At 33.5% G+C, this 19,137-nt stretch overlaps 3 protein-coding genes across 3 annotated transcripts; 2 read left to right on the top strand and 1 right to left on the bottom strand.

Moving 5' to 3' along the window:
• The first annotated feature begins 4,510 nt into the window (after positions 1-4,510).
• On the top strand, positions 4,511-5,536 carry LOC102592213 (PRA1 family protein G2). The gene has a single exon (XM_006346011.2). It carries the CDS (start codon positions 4,613-4,615, stop codon positions 5,174-5,176), a length of 564 nt encoding a protein of 187 aa, XP_006346073.1. The 5' UTR covers positions 4,511-4,612; the 3' UTR covers positions 5,177-5,536.
• Positions 5,537-5,882: 346 nt separating this feature from the next.
• On the bottom strand, positions 5,883-10,096 carry LOC102592557 (uncharacterized). Its single transcript, XM_006346012.2, has one exon. The coding sequence runs from the start codon at positions 8,951-8,953 to the stop codon at positions 6,044-6,046; it is 2,910 nt and encodes a 969-aa protein (XP_006346074.1). The 5' UTR covers positions 8,954-10,096; the 3' UTR covers positions 5,883-6,043.
• A 4,511-nt stretch (positions 10,097-14,607) lies between these two features.
• Positions 14,608-18,819, top strand: LOC102592892 (WPP domain-interacting protein 2). The gene is made up of 3 exons (XM_006346013.2): positions 14,608-14,760; positions 15,014-16,108; positions 17,788-18,819. Exons 2-3 carry the CDS (start codon positions 15,016-15,018, stop codon positions 18,489-18,491), a joined length of 1,797 nt encoding a protein of 598 aa, XP_006346075.1. The 5' UTR covers positions 14,608-14,760; positions 15,014-15,015; the 3' UTR covers positions 18,492-18,819.
• Positions 18,820-19,137: the final 318 nt, after the last annotated feature.

Genomic DNA, 19,137 nt, shown 5'->3' on the forward strand with positions numbered 1-19,137 from the left:
GTGGGGGTGGGGGAAACATAATAGACCTTTGTTGTTGTTGCTGCAGTGGTGTACGTGTGCTGGGTGCATTTGTATTATTGCATGCAAGGAAAAAAGTTAAACTCATAGACGCTCCTTTATGTCTTTTTCTATTTCTTATAAGATGGTAATATAGAGAGACGGTTTCACGATTTGATGTCTTCAATCCTTAGATTCTTACGATTGAATCTATCATACATTACTATATCTCGTGTTGAAAAGACAGGTTCATATGAATCCATTACTTATACGCAAATTGAATGTCAAGTAATAGTAGTTTTTACTACTAATATGAGAAATTAAAGGGTTCCAAAAAAATCCCAAAGCTACTACAAGGGTTTTTATAAGGGTCTATCACATATAATCATTTCAATGAATTAAGATCTCTTGATCATACTTATAGAATGCAAAAATTACAAGTGATTTATAAAACTAATTCTCCATTGGTGTAAGAAAATATATTTGGTGTTGTTTATAATATTGGTATGATGAAAATAATAGTAGTAACTAGTAGAAGAATCATAATAATCCAAATTTGTGGGAAAAGTCCTAAGTTACGTACGTAGGGTTTGTTAGATATGAAATGGACATAATGATATATGCAGGTAGCAAGCAAGAAAAATAGCCGTTACAAAATTGCTAGAAAATTATGTTAGTGTGTACGACCAAACTTGTGGTTGTCCCTTTACACACTTAGTCAAAAGTAAAACAAAAGATGGAAAAAAAGACAAAACAGATGACTAGTGTTACATGTTTTTGGGTGGAAAACATAGGTCCCACTATACCAATAATAATAATAATATATGAAGATGACCAGGTTATCCGGTGATTTATATATGCTGTAAATATGTTTTTTAACTTGACTTCAATAGACGTTATATTGTCCAACTTTGAATGTGGATATATAAACACTTGAACTTGTATAAAATTGAACAAACAAAGTAACAGACACATGGTGTCATGCGTGCATGTAGAATGCGAATTATCATTTAAGACATGTACACATTTAAGCATCTATTTATACATACACCAAAATTAAAGGACATAAATATCATATGAGAGTGGAGGAGGTGGGGTGAGTTGGGGCGGGGAGAGAACGGGGTGAGGGGGTTGGGGGTAAGTTGGCTAGTGGGGGGTGGGGGTGGAGGGAGACAAACAACATGATATATATGAAATTTGTTTTTCCTATTTTCTTCAATAGCGTCATTTTTTAAGGGAAAAGGACAAATATACCCCCGAACTATCGTAAATGATATGCAGATACCCTCTGTCATACTTTTGGGGCATTGGTGCCCCTGTCGTCCAAAAACTAGAGCATATATGCCCTTCACTCTAATGGAAGACTAAATAGGGACACGTGGCACAATCTTATCTGTCGATAAATGTCAGATCGGTGGATAAGATTGTGACACATGTATGTCTGTTAGTATAAAGGGTATATATGTTCTAGTTTCTGGATGACAGGGGCATCAATGTCCCAAAAGTATGACGGAAGGTATACCATTTACGATAGTTCGAGAATATATTTGTCCTTTTTCCCTTTTTTTTTTAATTTAGTTAATCAAATTGAGAAAATTGAAAACCAAAAACTTCATCTTGGAACTGTAACTTTGTGTTGATTGAGACTTTGGGTGATGTTTTCTTAATCATCTAACATAACAGTAGTATTATATTATATTTATTACTGAAGCTTGAAGGTTGACTATATTGATTTAATTATCCAGTATATAATGACATATATGCACTTACAGCCTGAATTGATCTCATTGCCCACTGAACAAATCTTTATAACTTTTTTTTCCTTTGTATAATATATGATATATTAAATAAGTAGAAACAATTCTCTGTGTTTAAAGTAGTGGAGGATTTAACCAATCGTATTGTAATTAAGGTCAAACCCTATATATGTATATGCAAAATACACTCAGGTTAGTTGTGTTTTTTTAAATCGTGTTCAAGTTTTGATAAGTAGAGTTATCTAATATTTATATTAGTAGAAAATTAATAACAAGTATATATCCCATAAAATTATTTCACGTTAATCCGAAGATATGTTCATAGAAAAATATATATGCTTGGTATATTTTGCATGGTGATGTTCGTCATCACTTGTCTTCTCTTCACAGAATTTAATAATGTTTTCTTTCAACCTTATTAATATATATATATATGGATTTCCTTGCAAGAAATCATAAAGTTATCTATATTTGATCTATAGATAACAAGTTTAAATCGTACCGTTGATCAAATTCAAAATATTTCTCTCCATCCACAAAATTGGTTGAGTAAGAAGAATATCGTGTCTATCTAGCGATTCTAGTCTTGTGTGATGACACCACTTGAATGGACATATATATTTTGTTTGAATTATAATATGCTATACCTACTTTCATTAACTAATATTAAATAATTACAACATTATTTGGTGTGTCCTGTATCTTTGACTTAAATTTATCATGACCTTGAGCACTTGATTTTTTAAATACATTAAAATTCTTTTTGATAATAAGTGATTATAAAATTTAATTTCAAAACTTTTATCTATTATCATATCATTAAAATGTGTGCTCAATTCATCTAAAACTTTAAGCTATACATTTTTATTTTACTTTACTTATAGTCATAACATTAAGGCTAACTTTTCTCCTTACCCGATCCTATTTTTTCCACCCTAGTTCTTTTTTTCTCTCTCTTTTTTCCTTTCAATTTGTATATATTTCTAAGGAAAAAAAATAAAGTATTTTTGTCGAAAATGTTTTAATTTGTTTGATATTTTTCTTTTTAGTTTATTTCAAAAAGAGTATCTTTTTCTTTCTGAAGACACTCTATAGTTCTAACTTTCCGCATGATCTGTTTATGACCATATGATTGAAGGACATTTTGATATATTTGACATATCTTTAGTTTATGACCACACGATTAAAAAAATCTTTTTTTACTTTCTTAAACTTCATATAAGCTAAAATAAGACAGATAAATTAAAACAAACCAAATATTCATTATAAGAAGTCGCTCATTTGCCAAGCCATCCATAAATAAATAAATTATATTCTAGTTGTAGTTAAAAACCACAAAAAGCTTTCTTCCATTCTTTATCATCCAGTGGGTAAGTTTGGCAAATGTGGGACTACCTAATTCCTCGGGGTCTAACGACGAATTTAAATAATAGTTGCATACATGACCATTTTTAAGATTATTATTTAAATTTTGTTCATGTTACATTAATTGATTAAATTTGTCTAAATTATAGGAGGAATTAGGGAAAAGAGAGGAAGTAGAGAAAGAAAAGAATTGTTATTTTTATTGATTTCTTATGAATATAATCATATCTTATATAACATTTGTAATAACTACAAATTTCAAATTTACATTAGTAAATGCGGACCGTGGCAATTAAATATAATTGAAAATTTAAACTAAAAAAACAAAGTATAAATAGATATTGGTTGAAAAATTTCTTGAAGGTGAGTTAGAGATAAACTACTTTATAAAGTTATAACAGGGAAATTGTAATTGATATACCTATTTTAAAGATGAAAAGTTGGCTAATGACCAATTTTATTTTTTAGTACATATTATTTTAATGTCATTTTCTTTTATATTTAAAGATGTGGAAAATCTAGTGACACTATGTAATTTGAACAGTGAACTAATTTTTCATTTTGATTAAAACCACACATCACTTTAGATTTATGCATTTGCCTCTTCATACTAGAAAGCAAAATAAAAGAATTTACTCCTGAAATTGTGATATCTACGTATATTAATAAATCAGTGTTGGTTTCATACAAAATGTTAAATATTATTCTTATATCTTGTTAAATTACTTACAAGTCTTGCCGGATAGACAAAATGTGCATAAATTGTAGCGTGGAGATCATTTTTATATAAGTTTATTCAATAATGACAAAATTTAAATAGTAACAATAATATAGTGTTATATTTGTGCAAAATTTCGATTATTTAGGAGGTAGCCCATAATATTTGGGTTTATATATGGGCATCCCCAGGCCCATCTTACTTAAATGAAGCAAGTCCAATTTTACTCTTGAGCCCATATTGTGAAATGAGGTTAAGAACTTAGGGCTAAAGCCCAAATATTGACACAACGTGTTTGGATTTTTACCAATCACATCTTATAAGCATAAATAAAGTCAAAACATTACAAAAATAATGACATGTGGCACCTATGCTTATCGAAGATATGACCTTAAATAAGATTACATCTAGCGTTTTCTAGTTAATTCTTCCGTATTACTTTCTAACTATCTTATTCTTCAATTTTAGTATTACTTGATGTTTCATTGACTTCATTTTATTGTTTTCGATTGCTGACATTATTATTGTTATTTTCTTCATTATTTTATTGTTTTCGATTACTTGAGTATATGCATATTTTTTTTTCCCAGACTCACTTATGAAATTATACCAGACACATTGATGTAGTTATTCAAACGTTAGCATTATTATTGTTTATTATCAAAATGCGAAATTGGAGTCTTTTAAACTGACACATCACGAGATGCAAACATGAATACTTATATAGTGTATTGGTCATAACACTTTGGTCAAACTTTTAACACAATTCACAAATATGCCATCACCACCCACCTCCGTCACCACCATCCCGATCGCCGGCGGTGATGTCATCAACCGGTCCGTTCAGAATCTCTACACCTTCCTTTCCCGAAGTCGACCATGGCCGGAATTGATCGCCGGAGCAAGCGCCGTTGACATTCCGACATCCATCTCCGATGCTGCAATTCGCGTCCGTAGGAACTTCAAGTACTTCTCCGTTAACTATGCCATTCTCATCTCTGCTTGCGCAGCTTGTTCACTCATCGGAACACCAATTTTATTGATTTTCGCCTGTTTGATTTTTGCGTCGTGGTTGATTTTTCTCTTCTTCCGTGAGGATCCTATGGTTGTTCTAGGGCATCAAGTTAGCGATCTAGTTGTGATTTCCGGTCTAGCGACTGTTTCTGCAATTGTTGTTTGGTATACCGGAATTTTAAACAGTTTGATGATTGGTATAATGATGGGTGTTTTGTTATCAGTGATTCATGGTGGTTTGAGGAATCCAGAAGGATTGTTTGTTGATGAAGACGATGCCGTTTCTACTGGATTGATTTCAAATGCTGAAAGAGGATCAACTTGATCATTACACTGACTCACCAACATTATCTGATTCTTCTTTATTTTTTTTTGTGTTTTTGTTGATTGAGAGTTGTGTGAATTACTGAATTACAGAAAGAAGATGCTAAAAGAGTTGATTTTTTTTGGTTGGCTGTTGATTTTTTTAATCCGGATAAGTTCTGCGTACATTGTATCCTTACATGCTCACTTGTGGACTATACTGGGTATGTAGTTGTTGTTGATTGTGAGAGTGAATTTACTGAGTGTTTTGGTTTTTGTATGTAAGGAAGAGATGTTGCTGATTCCAAAAGTTTACAGGAAAACCTGTTGTTACTGATCTTGTTCCTTCTTTGACAATTGTTTCAATGAATTTGTTCGAATTCGCGTTGTTTCTCCTCTGATGAGCTGAGAAACTAAACTTAAAGATAATTTTTTTTTTTTGATGACTGGTTTGCCTTATTCTTCCAAGATAAGCTTTTCTTGATTGCGAGATAAGTTAAAAAGACAATCTTTTTAATGGTTTAATGAGGAAGAATTGGTGTGTAGTAAATGAATGAACCAAATGCCATGGGACATGGTTCATCCAACTAGAGAAATAGTACTAGATATACAATGTAGTGCACAGCATGTCTGTTCTGTCTACCTGGCAGGAAAGATACTGCAATTGTTGTAGGTTGATCATGTGGTAGTTGGTTAGATACTTAAATTTGCTTAACAAAATGAATAAATTGCTGAAATCGACATGCATTTCGTATAAGTTGAACTGATGTGGTAAAAAGTACTTGATAATGGATGATTTCTATGTTACATGAACTAAAGAGTGAATTGCTTGGTGACAGTAAACAAAACTGAGCCACCAAAAAAGGTGGTTTTTTGAGGAGTTTTGGGCTCATATTTTGCTCCTCATCCTTACTAATTTGGCTAATGTTTGTTGAGCAGCCAAAGTTTGAGCATGGTTATGACCCAACATTACGGTTCGGATACTAATGCAGGTTCTGCAAAGATCCTCTCCGCTATCGAAATGACCTCCTCTTAGTAGCAGCTTTGCTCTAGTTTCCAGTAGGGTAGCTTTCAATAATGTCACCTCTTGCCAAACATACTCGTCCACTCTTTGGTTAGATTGAAGCTTCTTTTTCCAGCAGAGAGATCCGTGGCACCAATCCTGTATTTGAGAAACAAATGACTTCTCTGCTTCTTCGAGCACATTTGTGCAGACCTTCAAGAGTTCTAAGGCCGAGTTGCATCTTGAGAATGTTGTGAAGGCACTGATTGCTAAAGGAAGAGCTGTTTTTCTGATGAAGAAAACCATGTCCATCGCCTTGAGCTGAACAACTGGTGGTTCGGACTTGAAACCAAACACAAGGAAAGCACATGCCCAAAGATGGTCAGAATCTGTTACCGGGTTTCCAAGTTTCCTTGCACCTTGAACATTGGCTTTAGCAGCAACTAGTCCATCTTTCCTTTTCGCAAAAATCTGCGTGATGGGATGGAATTGGATCCAGCATCCTGTTTGCCTGTTTGCTTTTCGTGCCAAACCAAGTTTAACTAGTAGCAGTGCTGATTCCTCTTCGCTCTTCCATGCTTGGCTTGTGAGGCAGTGACCTGAGTAGAAGCATAGAGCAACTCTCATACAATTAGTCCACTTTTTGAACCTGTTTGTGTTTACAGGAATTTTCTTTGCAGCTGCTGCCAGTAAATTCACCGAGATGGGTGCTGGAGCAAACCATGCCCCTACCTGAAGCATTCTTGAAGCAACGGAGTCCCTGCTATCGCTGCTTTGCTGCAAGAGGGTTGTACAAAAAATCAATGTTTTCATTAAAAATGGATTGGTTCTACAGAATTGTTGATGTGGAATGGATAGATTAGAGCAACTTGTGGTTTCTTCAACTGGAACCTGATTCACATCTTCGAATAGAGCAGAGGGCAATATTGCAAGCTCCGATAGCAAGGAACCAACCACCCACAGACCAAAACTAGACCTTCCCAATTTCTCATCAAATTTATGGAGGAATTCTACCTCACCAGCCGGATACTCCCTTTTACGTCTTCCCCTTATCAATATCATGGCATCAGGTGTGGTCAATGGCTGCAGCTGCAACGGATCAAAGTTCATTACTCGGTTGAGTTGTGTTGTGATAATTACATGGGTACCGCCAGTGTTAGTTGGTATCAAATCATGAAGATCCTTCCCTTCCCACCACTCCTTCTCAGTCTCTAAATTGTCTATAATTAGTAAATATGGCATGTCGCGGAACATCTCCCTTTTAACTCTCTTGAATGCTTCCGATTCTTGCTCATCAAAACTCCTTATCCTCCCTCTTTCCTTCTCTGCATCTGCACTCACATCCAGTTCCAAATTTAGAGACAAGTTCAATATGTTCTGTCGAAAATAGCGAGCTTCACCCCCTACCCACAAGACCATCTTGTATCTCTGTGAATACCTGTAAGCGAATTCCAAAGCGAGGTCCGTCTTTCCAACACCAGCCAACCCATTTATGCATACAACACTCATTCTCAAATTCATATCCTTCCCACTTCTTGATTTTTTGTACTTGGATCTCTTCAGCGAATTTCGTTCAGCCCAAGCTTCTTTATTTGTTTCCTTGTTCTTTCCTAGCTCTAGATTTATGTATTTGCCTCTGCCAACATCAGCTTCACTTTCATCATCAGCCAGACCTTCAGATTGTCCTGGTGTTCCTCCTTTGACACTTGGGACAGAACTTTCTTGATCGAAAGAATCACCACAGCCAAAAAGAGTCGTCTCTATATCGATAATTTCCTTCTCTCTTCCCACAAAACTTTTATTCCTTGGAAAGGGCAACTCTTCAAAGCCTTCTGTACACTTTTCTACAACACTTTTCCTACCAAGCTTGGCCCTTAATATCCCAGCTGCTTTCGACACACAAGATCTCCAATTACTCTCATCTGTCTCCAATCTAAACTCATGGCACTTAAGTATTACATCCAGTGCCTCTTTACATTTCTTGGTATCACCATTACAGTTAGAAAGACTTGCAATTTCATTGGCATCCGTGTTAAAGAACAAAGGAATCAAGTTCTTCTTTTGCGCGAAGAATCTTATTTCCTCCAAGCTAAGATGGTTGAAAAAGCTACAACCAGTGACAACTATGACACCAAAGGTTACTGAGCATATAACTCTGTCAGCAATCTCATGGCTCTGATTATCTGCATACTTTGCTCTATCAGCAATAAAACAAGCAATTCCCTGAAGCTCAAGTTCTGATTTGAGCCACTTACAGAAGCGTACTAAATTCGGGTTCTGACCATGGAATCCTATATACACATCACAGCTCCTAAGTTTAGCATTGGAAGCCGGTGAAACTGACCCCTTGGCAAACGAAATTCGAGGGACAGGGAAAGAAAATGATATCCTGGGATCGGTTTCCGGTCCTGAAACTGGGACACAGGTGACAATCTTGAGCTTTGTGCCTGTAGGATCATCAGAAAAATCATATCTTTCTGGTGGTGGAGTGTAGGAGGTGCTGGGAACATCATCAGATTGCGAACCGCAGTATGAGACTGGTGGGGATGGATGGACAACTGAGGTAAGAGAAGCAATGAGAGTTTCTTGATTTTCTTGAGTTGGATTTGTAACTAAAGTGGCTCTTGGAGAAATGTAAGGTGATTGTAATGCTGAAACAAATGCAGAAGATGGAGGAGAAATGAGAGAAGGTGAGTTATATGGAGATGATGTTGCTGTCAGTTTTTGCTGACCTGAATTTGCAATCTTGATGGTAAGGGATTGAGTATCAACAACAGGAATTTCCTCTTCATCCATTCTCAATAAAGGTAACAAAATGCTATATTTCAGTAGGAAAAAAAAACTAATCTTGATCCTGGATTCTTGATATGGTGTTTAGTCAGTAGCAATTTAATTTGTGGGGTTGGGATCAAAACTCTCTTTTTTCAAGAATCAGATGAATACAACAGTAAAGACTTTTGAAAGCATACATGTGAATATCATATAACTGTGGGCCTCCTTAAGTCAGAACTCAGAAAAACTTGAATAAGAGTAGGCTAAAAGGATACATCTACATTGAAAACAAGAAAGTCTTTACCTAATTTGATCCATGTAACACATATTAGCTCCTCTCAAGAGGCAAAAGAAGAAGTAAAAAAAAAAACTGTTTTTTGTTTACTTTACCTTGATTTGGTTCATTTGAAGCCAAGCAGGAAAACATCATTTGATTTGAGTCTCCATGACCCCTCTAGCTTTTACAGAAGGGGAATCTAGTATATGAGTTGGATCTGTGAGGTTGTTGAACATAAAATATTATAAGAAATTGCTCTCAAAAGAAGCTGCAGATTGTAAGTGGTTAAGTGGTGTAATATTTTATATGCTTAGTTTAATACTTTTATCTTGGGGTTACCCATTCTTTTTGTTTTATGTGTTGTAAGATTGCATATTTGAACTTAGTAAAAGCAATATTTATGTACATTAGTATATAATTTTCACTCTGTCACAGAGTCCAAAGATTGGTCAGAATGAATACAGAGAAGGGAAAAAAAAGGCATTGGGAGAGTAACCAAAGAGGTGTAACCTTGGTGGCAATGAGGCACTAAACTTTCGTTTGATTATAAATTTTGAAATCGAAATTTGAAAACTAATTTTTGAAATCTATGTCAATGTTCGAAAAGATATTCAAATATAAAATTTCAAAATCTATGATCAAACGCGGGAAAGGAGAAAAGGAGATTCAAAAGAAGAAATGCCTCTTTTGAGTGAATACAACCAAATATTGCTGTTTGAATGCAGGTTTGCTACCCTCTATTCATATCTGACACTATTTTCATTATTTGCTATGGGAATTGGACCAAAGACCAGTCCAACATTGAGCACTAAAATCATCAATAATTTGAAAGCTCATTGTCTCAATATGTGTGTATTTATATTCGTGTTTCTCATTTCATTCCATGTTCACTTATTTTGTTAAAAGGACTCGTAACAAAGCGATATTTATTTTGAGACGGAAGAAGTAAATAATAGAGTAATTGAAAAAGATATTATTCAAGAATATGCATGCACTATAATAAAGAAAGAATAGGATAACAATAGATTCATCATGGGCCCTTGTTACTAGTTGGCCTTCAAAAAGGAACATTTATAGTTAGGTTATACCATGGGATTCCACCTTTTGTGTAATATAAAAGTTTTCCCCCTTTTACAAGATGCTAGAGTATGATGATGGGCCTGCCATTTTAGTTTAATGGTAATGTCTGAGTTAGACGCACGTTACTGAATTTTATCACAAATAAAAGGTTGATACTAAATCGGAGCATGGTAGAGAGATGAGCTTATTATTCATCAAATTTTAAGATTTTACACGCTTGACGCCACTATTTTTTTTTGTAAATTTTTGTATGTATGAGCTAAGATACACCCTATATGTTCGGTTCTTATAAAAAAAAAAGATAAAAGAGACGGATTTATTATCCATCGAATTTCAAAGAATATGCTACTACACTTGGAAATTTCTGTGTTATGATTCAGAAAACTACATTGACTTAAACAGTAACCCCTCTAGTTGAAGTTCTGTCGGCAAGTTAATTTGGAAGCTTTAATTTTGAGTTAATTTCTTTTTTTCTTGGGTTAATTTCATTTTGACTTTTGATTAAGTAAATTATTTGTAATAATTATGATGTTATTATGATTTATGAAAAGTTTTATGAAGATCTGTCATTTTAGTATTTCTAATTCTTACAACTTGTCTGTTCCATGTGCACACAAATACTTCTTAATTGGTGTTGGAATTTAATATACATCTTGAACTTATTTTTTTTTTCTCTAGTAATTATGGAATCATTAAAAAAAAAAAAGTGCAATAGCCAATAGTATATTTTATGTGTTAACAATATTGAAGTTGCAGCCTAATAATTGCATTCATTTTTAATGCCACAGAAAAATAACATTTATTTTTTGAATGGTTCTTTTCTTTATTTTTGTTTTATCCCTTCGACGGATTTTGATTATAATTAACGTTTCATCAACTAAATAGACATGAGAAAAAGCTACTCGTTAAAATAAAAGTGGGATACAGTTCAAATTAAACTCGACAAAATTGTGTTAGAGACGTCTTTGTATAAAGTTGAATCCAATGAAGTGATGAATTAATATTTTTTTAAGTATTTGAATATTACCTAACACGTCTCCTTTTATTTATTATCTATAAAAAAAAATTACGATTCAAGAGAAAGTCATGATCAAACGCATTTATTCAAGCTAACCTCTTAAAAGAGAAGCTAAACAAAAGAAGAACTCTTTAGTACGTGGTCACACTTAATTAAATATAAGGAATTGGAATATGTAAACATGCATTAACCATTTAATTTATTCAACTAGGGCATAATTTTATTTGTAATATTATTGGAAATGGAATCCCCATTTTATTGGAATTTAATTGGATGGCAAAGTATAAATTGTCTCTCCACTACAAGACATATATATAATTTTAGATTGATTGGAACTAAATGATTTTGATTGAAATACTTGAATAATGATGTGTTCCTTTTTTGCAACTAAATTCATTGAACCAATTAAAACACATTTAAATGTCTTGGTACAGCTGTCATTTTTATTTTTATTTTTATTTTTATTTTTATTTTTATTTTTATTTTTATTTTTATTTTTATTTTTATTTTTATTTTTATTTTTATTTTTATTTTTATTTTTATTTTTATTTTTATTTTTATTTTTATTTTTATTTTTATTTTTATTTTTATTTTTATTTTTATTTTTATTTTTATTTTTATTTTTATTTTTATTTTTATTTTTATTTTTATTTTTATTTTTATTTTTATTTTTATTTTTATTTTGGACTGTCTACTTTAAATGTAACAAGTTTATCCACAAATTTGTATATTGATCTTTTCACTTCCCCAGAATATAAAAAGTAACAAGAAGAAGAGGAGAAATATACTCATATATTTTTTATTATACCGGTTAAAGTTTGTGTTTTTTTTTAAAAAAAATTATATAACATTGTCTTGCAATTACAAACAATATCGCTATAACAACTGTATTTATTTCTCTCTTTGTCATTTTCATTTGAAAATAATAATTTAGTATAGTTGTGAAATTTAGTAAACTTATGATAACTTTGAATTCTATATATGGTTATGTATAGTCATGTCACATAGCATTAATATACACATACTATACTAAAAATACAAAGTGCAAATTGATTATGACAAAAAGCAAGTCCATCAAAACATGCTTGTTGGACTTCACAAATCAGAATGTATCCATATATTTTACGTTCCTATTATATATCGGGCTAATGATAATAAATTTAACTATATATCATAATAAATAGATATTTCTTGAAAATGAAATGAATAAATTTAACTATACATGATAATTAATCTTCACCCTTTAATCTTCGAGTTGTCGATGGAAAGAAAAATTATCTTCTTAATAAATGCAAGTCAATGATGCACAATTCTAGCTCCGTTTCTACATTCATCATTTATGATTTCTTATTTCCGTTTAAAACAACATAAAATTTAATACCCCAGAAGTCAGGACAGTTAAATCATATACATAGTTTTTTTTTTTACTAATTAATAAAAGTTATCATTTTCATTTTCTTTTTACTTAAAAAATAAAGATGACCTATATATGGCCCAAAACAATGACTTGTTGGGCTTGGGAAGAAGAATGGTAAAGTTTTCACGGGCTGTCTTTTTTCTAGACAACTATTTAAAAAAGATCAAATTTCACATATAGCAAATATAAAAATCATATTTGTATGTTATAACTATAGTTTGCATAATTGCGCTCCATAACAAACATAAATATGTATATTTCTCTATACATATATAAAAGAAAACAGCTGTATAATCTGTTTCTGTTTCGGTATACATATACAAAAGATCAATTGTATATGTGTTTGTATAAAGAGAGAAAGACAAAAGAAAACTGGGCAGGGGAAGATTGTATTTGTATAATCACAAGTGTATAAGACGAAAATATATGCATTTGTATTTGTATATACAATTTCTCTCGCTTTATACAAACACAAACGCAATGTATACATTTGTGTTTGTATAAAGTGAGAGAGACGAGTGAGATCTGGGAGAGGGGAGAGAGGGGAACGAAAATATATGTATATATACAATTTTCTCTCGCTTTATACAAACACAAACGCATTTTATACATTTGTGTTTGTATAAAAGCGAGAGAGGCGAGGGAGACTGCTAGCGAGAACGAGAGTGGCAAGCGAGATTCACTAGGAGAGAGGCAAAATAGCAACAATTTTTTATGGGGTACGATTAAATCAAACTATGGTTATAACATTGAATTTGAATTAATAGTTTGCTATTATATACAATTGTCCCTACAAATTATTAATAAATTTATGGGACATATGAACCGACCCATGCTTCAAAATTTACGCTTCACCCGTGTTGCGTAAAATATCCCGCTTTGTTTTCGCGCCTCTTTAGACTTAAAATTTAACTTGGCATCAAATCTATCATAATTTAATTTTATTCCAAAATAATTTAGGTATGAGAATTACGAATTTTCCAATTCAACTTATTCAAAGATTTATAAAATCTAAGGACCTTCTTTTATTTCTCTTATAATTTATGGACATTTTAGATAGTAATTAAAAATTCATTTTGAAGAAATTGAAAATATATGAGAAATATTAGATTACAAATATAAACTTTTGCAAATTATCACAAATGTGAGACATGCGATAGTTTAAATTTGATTATAAAGTTAAATAATATATATACAAACGCTAGATCTGAGCTTAACGTTATTCGAAAGAGTAATTTTCTAAGGCTATATTTGTTCAACTTTTAAGAATAGGAATGAATCATTTAAATAAGGATATTTGTCAAAGCCTTTTGGATTAGTCCAAATTATTGGTAATCAACAATTAAATTTACAAGTATCATAATGTTTTCCTCTTTCATCATCGTGGTTGGCACTTCATGTAGTTTCCTCTACAATGAAAAAATAAAATAAACCATCGAGACCTTTGGATTTTAAAGTATTATAGAAATTGTTCTATTAATTTTTAATATTTGACTTTAAAACCATATTATAAGTTTTCTCAATACGTGGAAATAATTAAGATCGTAAATGCTATGTAGAAAATATCTTTTTTTATCATGATATGATTTAAATAAATTTATTTCGTAACATCATATATTTGAAGTTTCCATATGTATCTAGACTATTGAATTGAATGTTATAATTGAATATTGTAACTTGTTTAGTATTTATAATATATTCGTCATTAAAAATTACAATAGAATAATAAGTATTTACTCATTTTATCATAAATCTCGGAATGAAATGTGGTTTATGAAAATACATTTGAAGAGAGTTGTTTTATTTTTAAAAGTGAGACTTTTCAAAACGAATTCGAATCGACGGAGATAATATACAAATTGGCCTAGTAATGGGAAAGAGGGAATAGTTAATATGCTAAAAACAATAAAGATAGTTGTAACAGTTCAGGCGGCTAATAATTTCCCAAATTCGTTCCGAATTCTAGGGTTTCCATAATCCCAATTCTATTCGAATTCATCAAAATCTCTTGGAAATTCAGCACAATAATGAATGAAAAGGTACGCCCAGTTACTTAATTACTTCTCCATTTCCTAATTTTTCGCATCTGCAGTACAAGTTTTTACAATGAACGAATTCAATTTTGTTCAATATGATGATTTTTCAAGCTGCAAATTGTCGAAGCAATCATAATTGATTTTGTCGAGAAATTTTGTTTGAATTGTTCTCCGTCAGCTGGAATGATGGTTGGTTGTTCTCGATCTTGATCTGGGTTCGTAAAAAAGGTTTAATTAAATATATATTTGTCTCTAGTTATGGACTTGGAAGAACAAAATTCAGCTAGTAAATCGGTCCAGGATAATGAAGAAATGATCACACCGCCAAGATTTGAAAATGGTAATCAAAGCAAGGTAGAAAGTAGTAATGGGTCTAGTCCTCCTGGGGATAATAGTAGTAATAATAATTTGGATGATGTAAAAGGCAAGGGAATTGAAATTAAGGAGGCTGAGGATTATTCAACCCCCCTGGTGAAATCCTCTCCAACAACTAAGGGGTTTGGGTTGAAGAAATGGAAAAGGATGAAGCGGGATGCGCAGCGCCAGGATGGGGATAGTAGTGTAAACAGTGGTAAGCTGTTGAAACGAGGTTTGGCGAGTGAGGTTGCTAATGCGGAAAAACCTGTAAGCTTTTCTGCGGGAAGGATCCAAAAAAGTGATGGATCTGTTTCATCTACGAATGCAGTATTCATGAATCCTGGAGTTCTGGCTGATGGATTTGGTGTAATAGGTGACTCTGGTTTGGCTATGGGGCCGATTTTCAATGCTGTATCGGAATCAGAGAACAGCGAGGATCGGAGTAGTAGGTCTTCTACGGCAGCTAGTGCTCCAAAGGCAAGGTATGAAGCACCCGTGCTCCCTGGTTATCCATCTGACAAGCATTGGTTGAGGAGTTTGAGTGGGAACAGCTTGAGCACATCAGCTCAGAAACCACATCAGGGAAAAGGTCGGTCTGAAACTAGTAAAAAGCCTAGAGGAGAAAGGGTCAAAATCGAGAAGGAAAACTCTCATTCCAGCATGGAATCTGACTCGCATAGCTCTAATTTTCTCTTTATGCAGGGTGACTTTGCTACAAGTAATGGTACAAAAGGTGAAAGGTCAATGATCTATGATGGAGAATCCAGTGATGAAGCTCAGGACAGAGAAAGACCAATTGGTGAGGAACTTCGGGCTGGTCTCGAGAGAGGGAATGATAGGGAGTCTGAAAATGTGTCACAAGAAGATCTAGCTGCTGAATCTCCGTGGGAAGTTAATGAAGAGAAGAGTGAGAATCGCGGTTCATCCACTGATCACGATCCTCTAACGGAATCTATCTTCAATTTCCAGGCTGCTCAAGAAGCTCTTGCTAATGGTACATCCTTAGTTCTTGTTGAACATTTCAAATTTACCTGCTTAAATGATAATATCAATGTATATCATGATTTGCCTCATAAATTTATTCTTGCATATTCTGTATGTTGCACTAGGTGGTGTCTTTCTAGTTGGATCAATATGCTTAGAGGATGGTACTTATGTTTGACACTTCCTATTTGGGCGTCACTCAAGAAGTATATGCTAGCATCATCTAGGAACAATAACATCAAGTTTATTAGTCAGTGAATCTTTTTTTAGGAGGTAGCATTCATAATCCTTATAAAGTACATATCCCTAAAGAATCATTTGGAGATGGGCTATGCTTTCCCCTCTTCAAGGAGGTATTTAATCGTTTATATTTGGTTATCATGCTGTAATGTGTGTGCATCTCAGACCATGTTGTTCTTTTCTTTTCTGAAAGCAGCTTTTATGTGCCTAATGTCATGTATTTTACAATTACCGTTTCTTTAAATTTTTGTTGGTATAATAACTTGGATTATACTGTGAAGGTGTTGATGTTTTATATATTTCTGATAGCAATAGCAGATTTTGTTGAGAATGTATTTACAAATACAGAGGCCACTTTCAACTTAAATCATGTCTAGCAAACCATTAAAGTTCGATCTCATGTTAATTGGAAACAGTCTACATAAGCTTATTATCTTTCTGTGTCTGTCTTGACTTGATACCACTTCCTTCTCTGACTCACCGTTCACACAAGTGCACTTAACTTTCTTTTATCTGCATCTAGCCTTTTGTTAAAATCTGTTATACCTGCTATAGGATATTCTTGGGTGTTAGAGATTGTAATTTGGAGAATTTAATTTCTGACTGTGAGAAAATAAAATCAGGATATCAATCCCACCTCCTTTTGTTATGGAAGAATTAAGCTTATTGCTGAATTTGTCATTCAGAGCTGACCTGCCAGTGTAGTAAGTTAGCCTCACAGGTAAGAGAGCCATCGTCATCACATTTGGGACACATGGGTGAGAAAGGCCTAACCATTTCTCAGCAAAAGAGGCCCACTCTGCGAACAAGGTACTGTTAAGGTGGATAGGCTTTTAGCTCCCAGGGTTGGCGCCTTGTGTGCCTCGAACTATTTTTTAGAGGCTTCTTTGGGATTTCAGCCTGCTCCCACTCCATCCAAACGTCTCCCGTCTCACAAGGCTGTAGATAGAACAAATTACAGGGAAGCAAAAGTCATTTTATGTGAGGTTGAGAGTCTTGATCAAAATAAAACTTTGTTTCTTGCTTTTGAAGCATTAGATGGACATGTTTAGGTGCTTGCACTCCCAGTTTAGTAATCCCTATCATTGTCATATAAGGATTGTTGGTTATCGGTGTTGGTTCTGTTTGACATCAGAAGCACATTACAAGGAAAGTACATATTATATCATTTGAAGTAGTTGACCAGTTCCGTTTCTGTGAATGTTCTTATTTTTGGATGAGCTTTTACTATGTTGTATGCTTGTACTATGCTTAAAGAACTTTTACTGATCTGTTTACTGAATAAGTATATCCATTGATTTTTGGTTGTTCACAAGCCATATTCCTTGAGCTTTCCTTGTCTTTCTTCTTAATTTAATCAGATAAACCATTAAATATTCTTAAAAACTCGTGGAATTTCTTATTATCCGTGCAATTGGGACTAATTTTATTGATGTGCTTTCTACACAGAAATTCAGAAATTCAAAGAAATCGGGGAAGATACTACCTTTGGTCATTCGCTTGAGGATGTTGGTATACCTTCAAATTTCACTTCAGATGACTCAAATTTCCCTAGACCAAGCACATCTGTGCTGTCACAGAACAGAGATGGTGCTCAACATTCTCTTAACTCCTTGGAGTCTGAAGTGTTTAGCCTAAAGCAGAATATATTACTGTTGCAAAACAAGGTTCAGAAGGCAGCTGACCTGGTTATATCCAAGGAAGCAAGAATTACTGAACTTGAAGCCATTTTAGGTAGTAGCTCAAAGAGTGAAGAAGAGACTATTGAAAGTGAGTTCGAAGTTCTCTTCAGACAGAAAATTGAAGCTGAAGTTCAGTATTTGGCATTATCAACAACAGCCCAAAAGTTGAGAAGTGCAGCAGTGGATCAACTTACCCTCTTGGAAGAACAGAAGACATTAGCTTCAGAACAAGCACAGATGGTGCACGTGCTAGGAGATGCCGAAGCAAAGGCTGTAGTGCTCAAGACACAAACCAAGAAGTTGGAAAGTTACTGTGAAGATTTAGCAAGCACTGCTGAAAAGCTAAAGCTACAGAAGAAAGTCTGTAAGTACAGTTCGTGTTTTTTCATACAGTTGTTGTTGTTGGCCGCTGTCGTTGGACTGTTTCTGATGCAGATATCTCCTGATCATGCTGAACTTGTACCCACCTAATGTTAGAGAAGTTTCTTTCTTTCTCTTTTTTTTTTCTCTCCCTATTATCAACATCGTCATCCTTCAATGTTGAAAGTTAGATTAGTTTGTTTTAGATGTCTATAGATAGCTGAAATACCTACACTTCTCATTTTGCCGAGTCTGTATTCAAGGGTAATCATAGAAGATGATCCGTTCGTTCATAAGTTGAGAGATAATTTTGCTTCTGTAAAAGGGTGAGCACGTTGAAGTTCTTTAACCTGGGGTCTCATATCAATACGACTTTAGACATTTCTGTTTGTGTGTGATGAACTATGTAATGATCTAATTGGATTATCATACGACTTTAGACATTTCTGTTTGAAGTTGAAGCAAAAATGGTATGTACATGAATTGAAGCTCGTGTAGAAAAGCAAGCCTGAACTTCAGCCATACGAAACATCAAATACCACGTGTCTTGAGTTGTTCCGAAGTTGATAAACTTGTGCATGTATGACTTAAATGGTGATCCCGAGATCGGGTATCTGGCCCTTTACAACAGCCTTAAAGGCTGTGCCAACATTCTAGGCCCTAACCATGTCTGTTATCCATGGCCCTTTTATAAGATTGCTAGTCTTTAGTATGAAAAATATTGAAATATTAAAGTAGATAGTAAATTACAGGTAGT

The sequence above is a fragment of the Solanum tuberosum genome, unplaced genomic scaffold (assembly GCF_000226075.1).
Source record: "Solanum tuberosum cultivar DM 1-3 516 R44 unplaced genomic scaffold, SolTub_3.0 scf00076, whole genome shotgun sequence".
Taxonomy (NCBI): Eukaryota; Viridiplantae; Streptophyta; class Magnoliopsida; order Solanales; family Solanaceae; genus Solanum; species Solanum tuberosum.

Bases quoted from the DNA above. Each gene is read 5' to 3' on its own strand.
- LOC102592213 (XM_006346011.2), top strand. From the start codon at position 4,613: ATGCCATCACCACCCACCTCCGTCACCACCATCCCGATCGCCGGCGGT.
- LOC102592557 (XM_006346012.2), bottom strand. From the start codon at position 8,953: ATGGATGAAGAGGAAATTCCTGTTGTTGATACTCAATCCCTTACCATC.
- LOC102592892 (XM_006346013.2), top strand. From the start codon at position 15,016: ATGGACTTGGAAGAACAAAATTCAGCTAGTAAATCGGTCCAGGATAAT. The intron at 16,109-17,787 runs GTACATCCTTAG...CTTTCTACACAG, and splicing joins TCAAGAAGCTCTTGCTAATG to AAATTCAGAAATTCAAAGAA.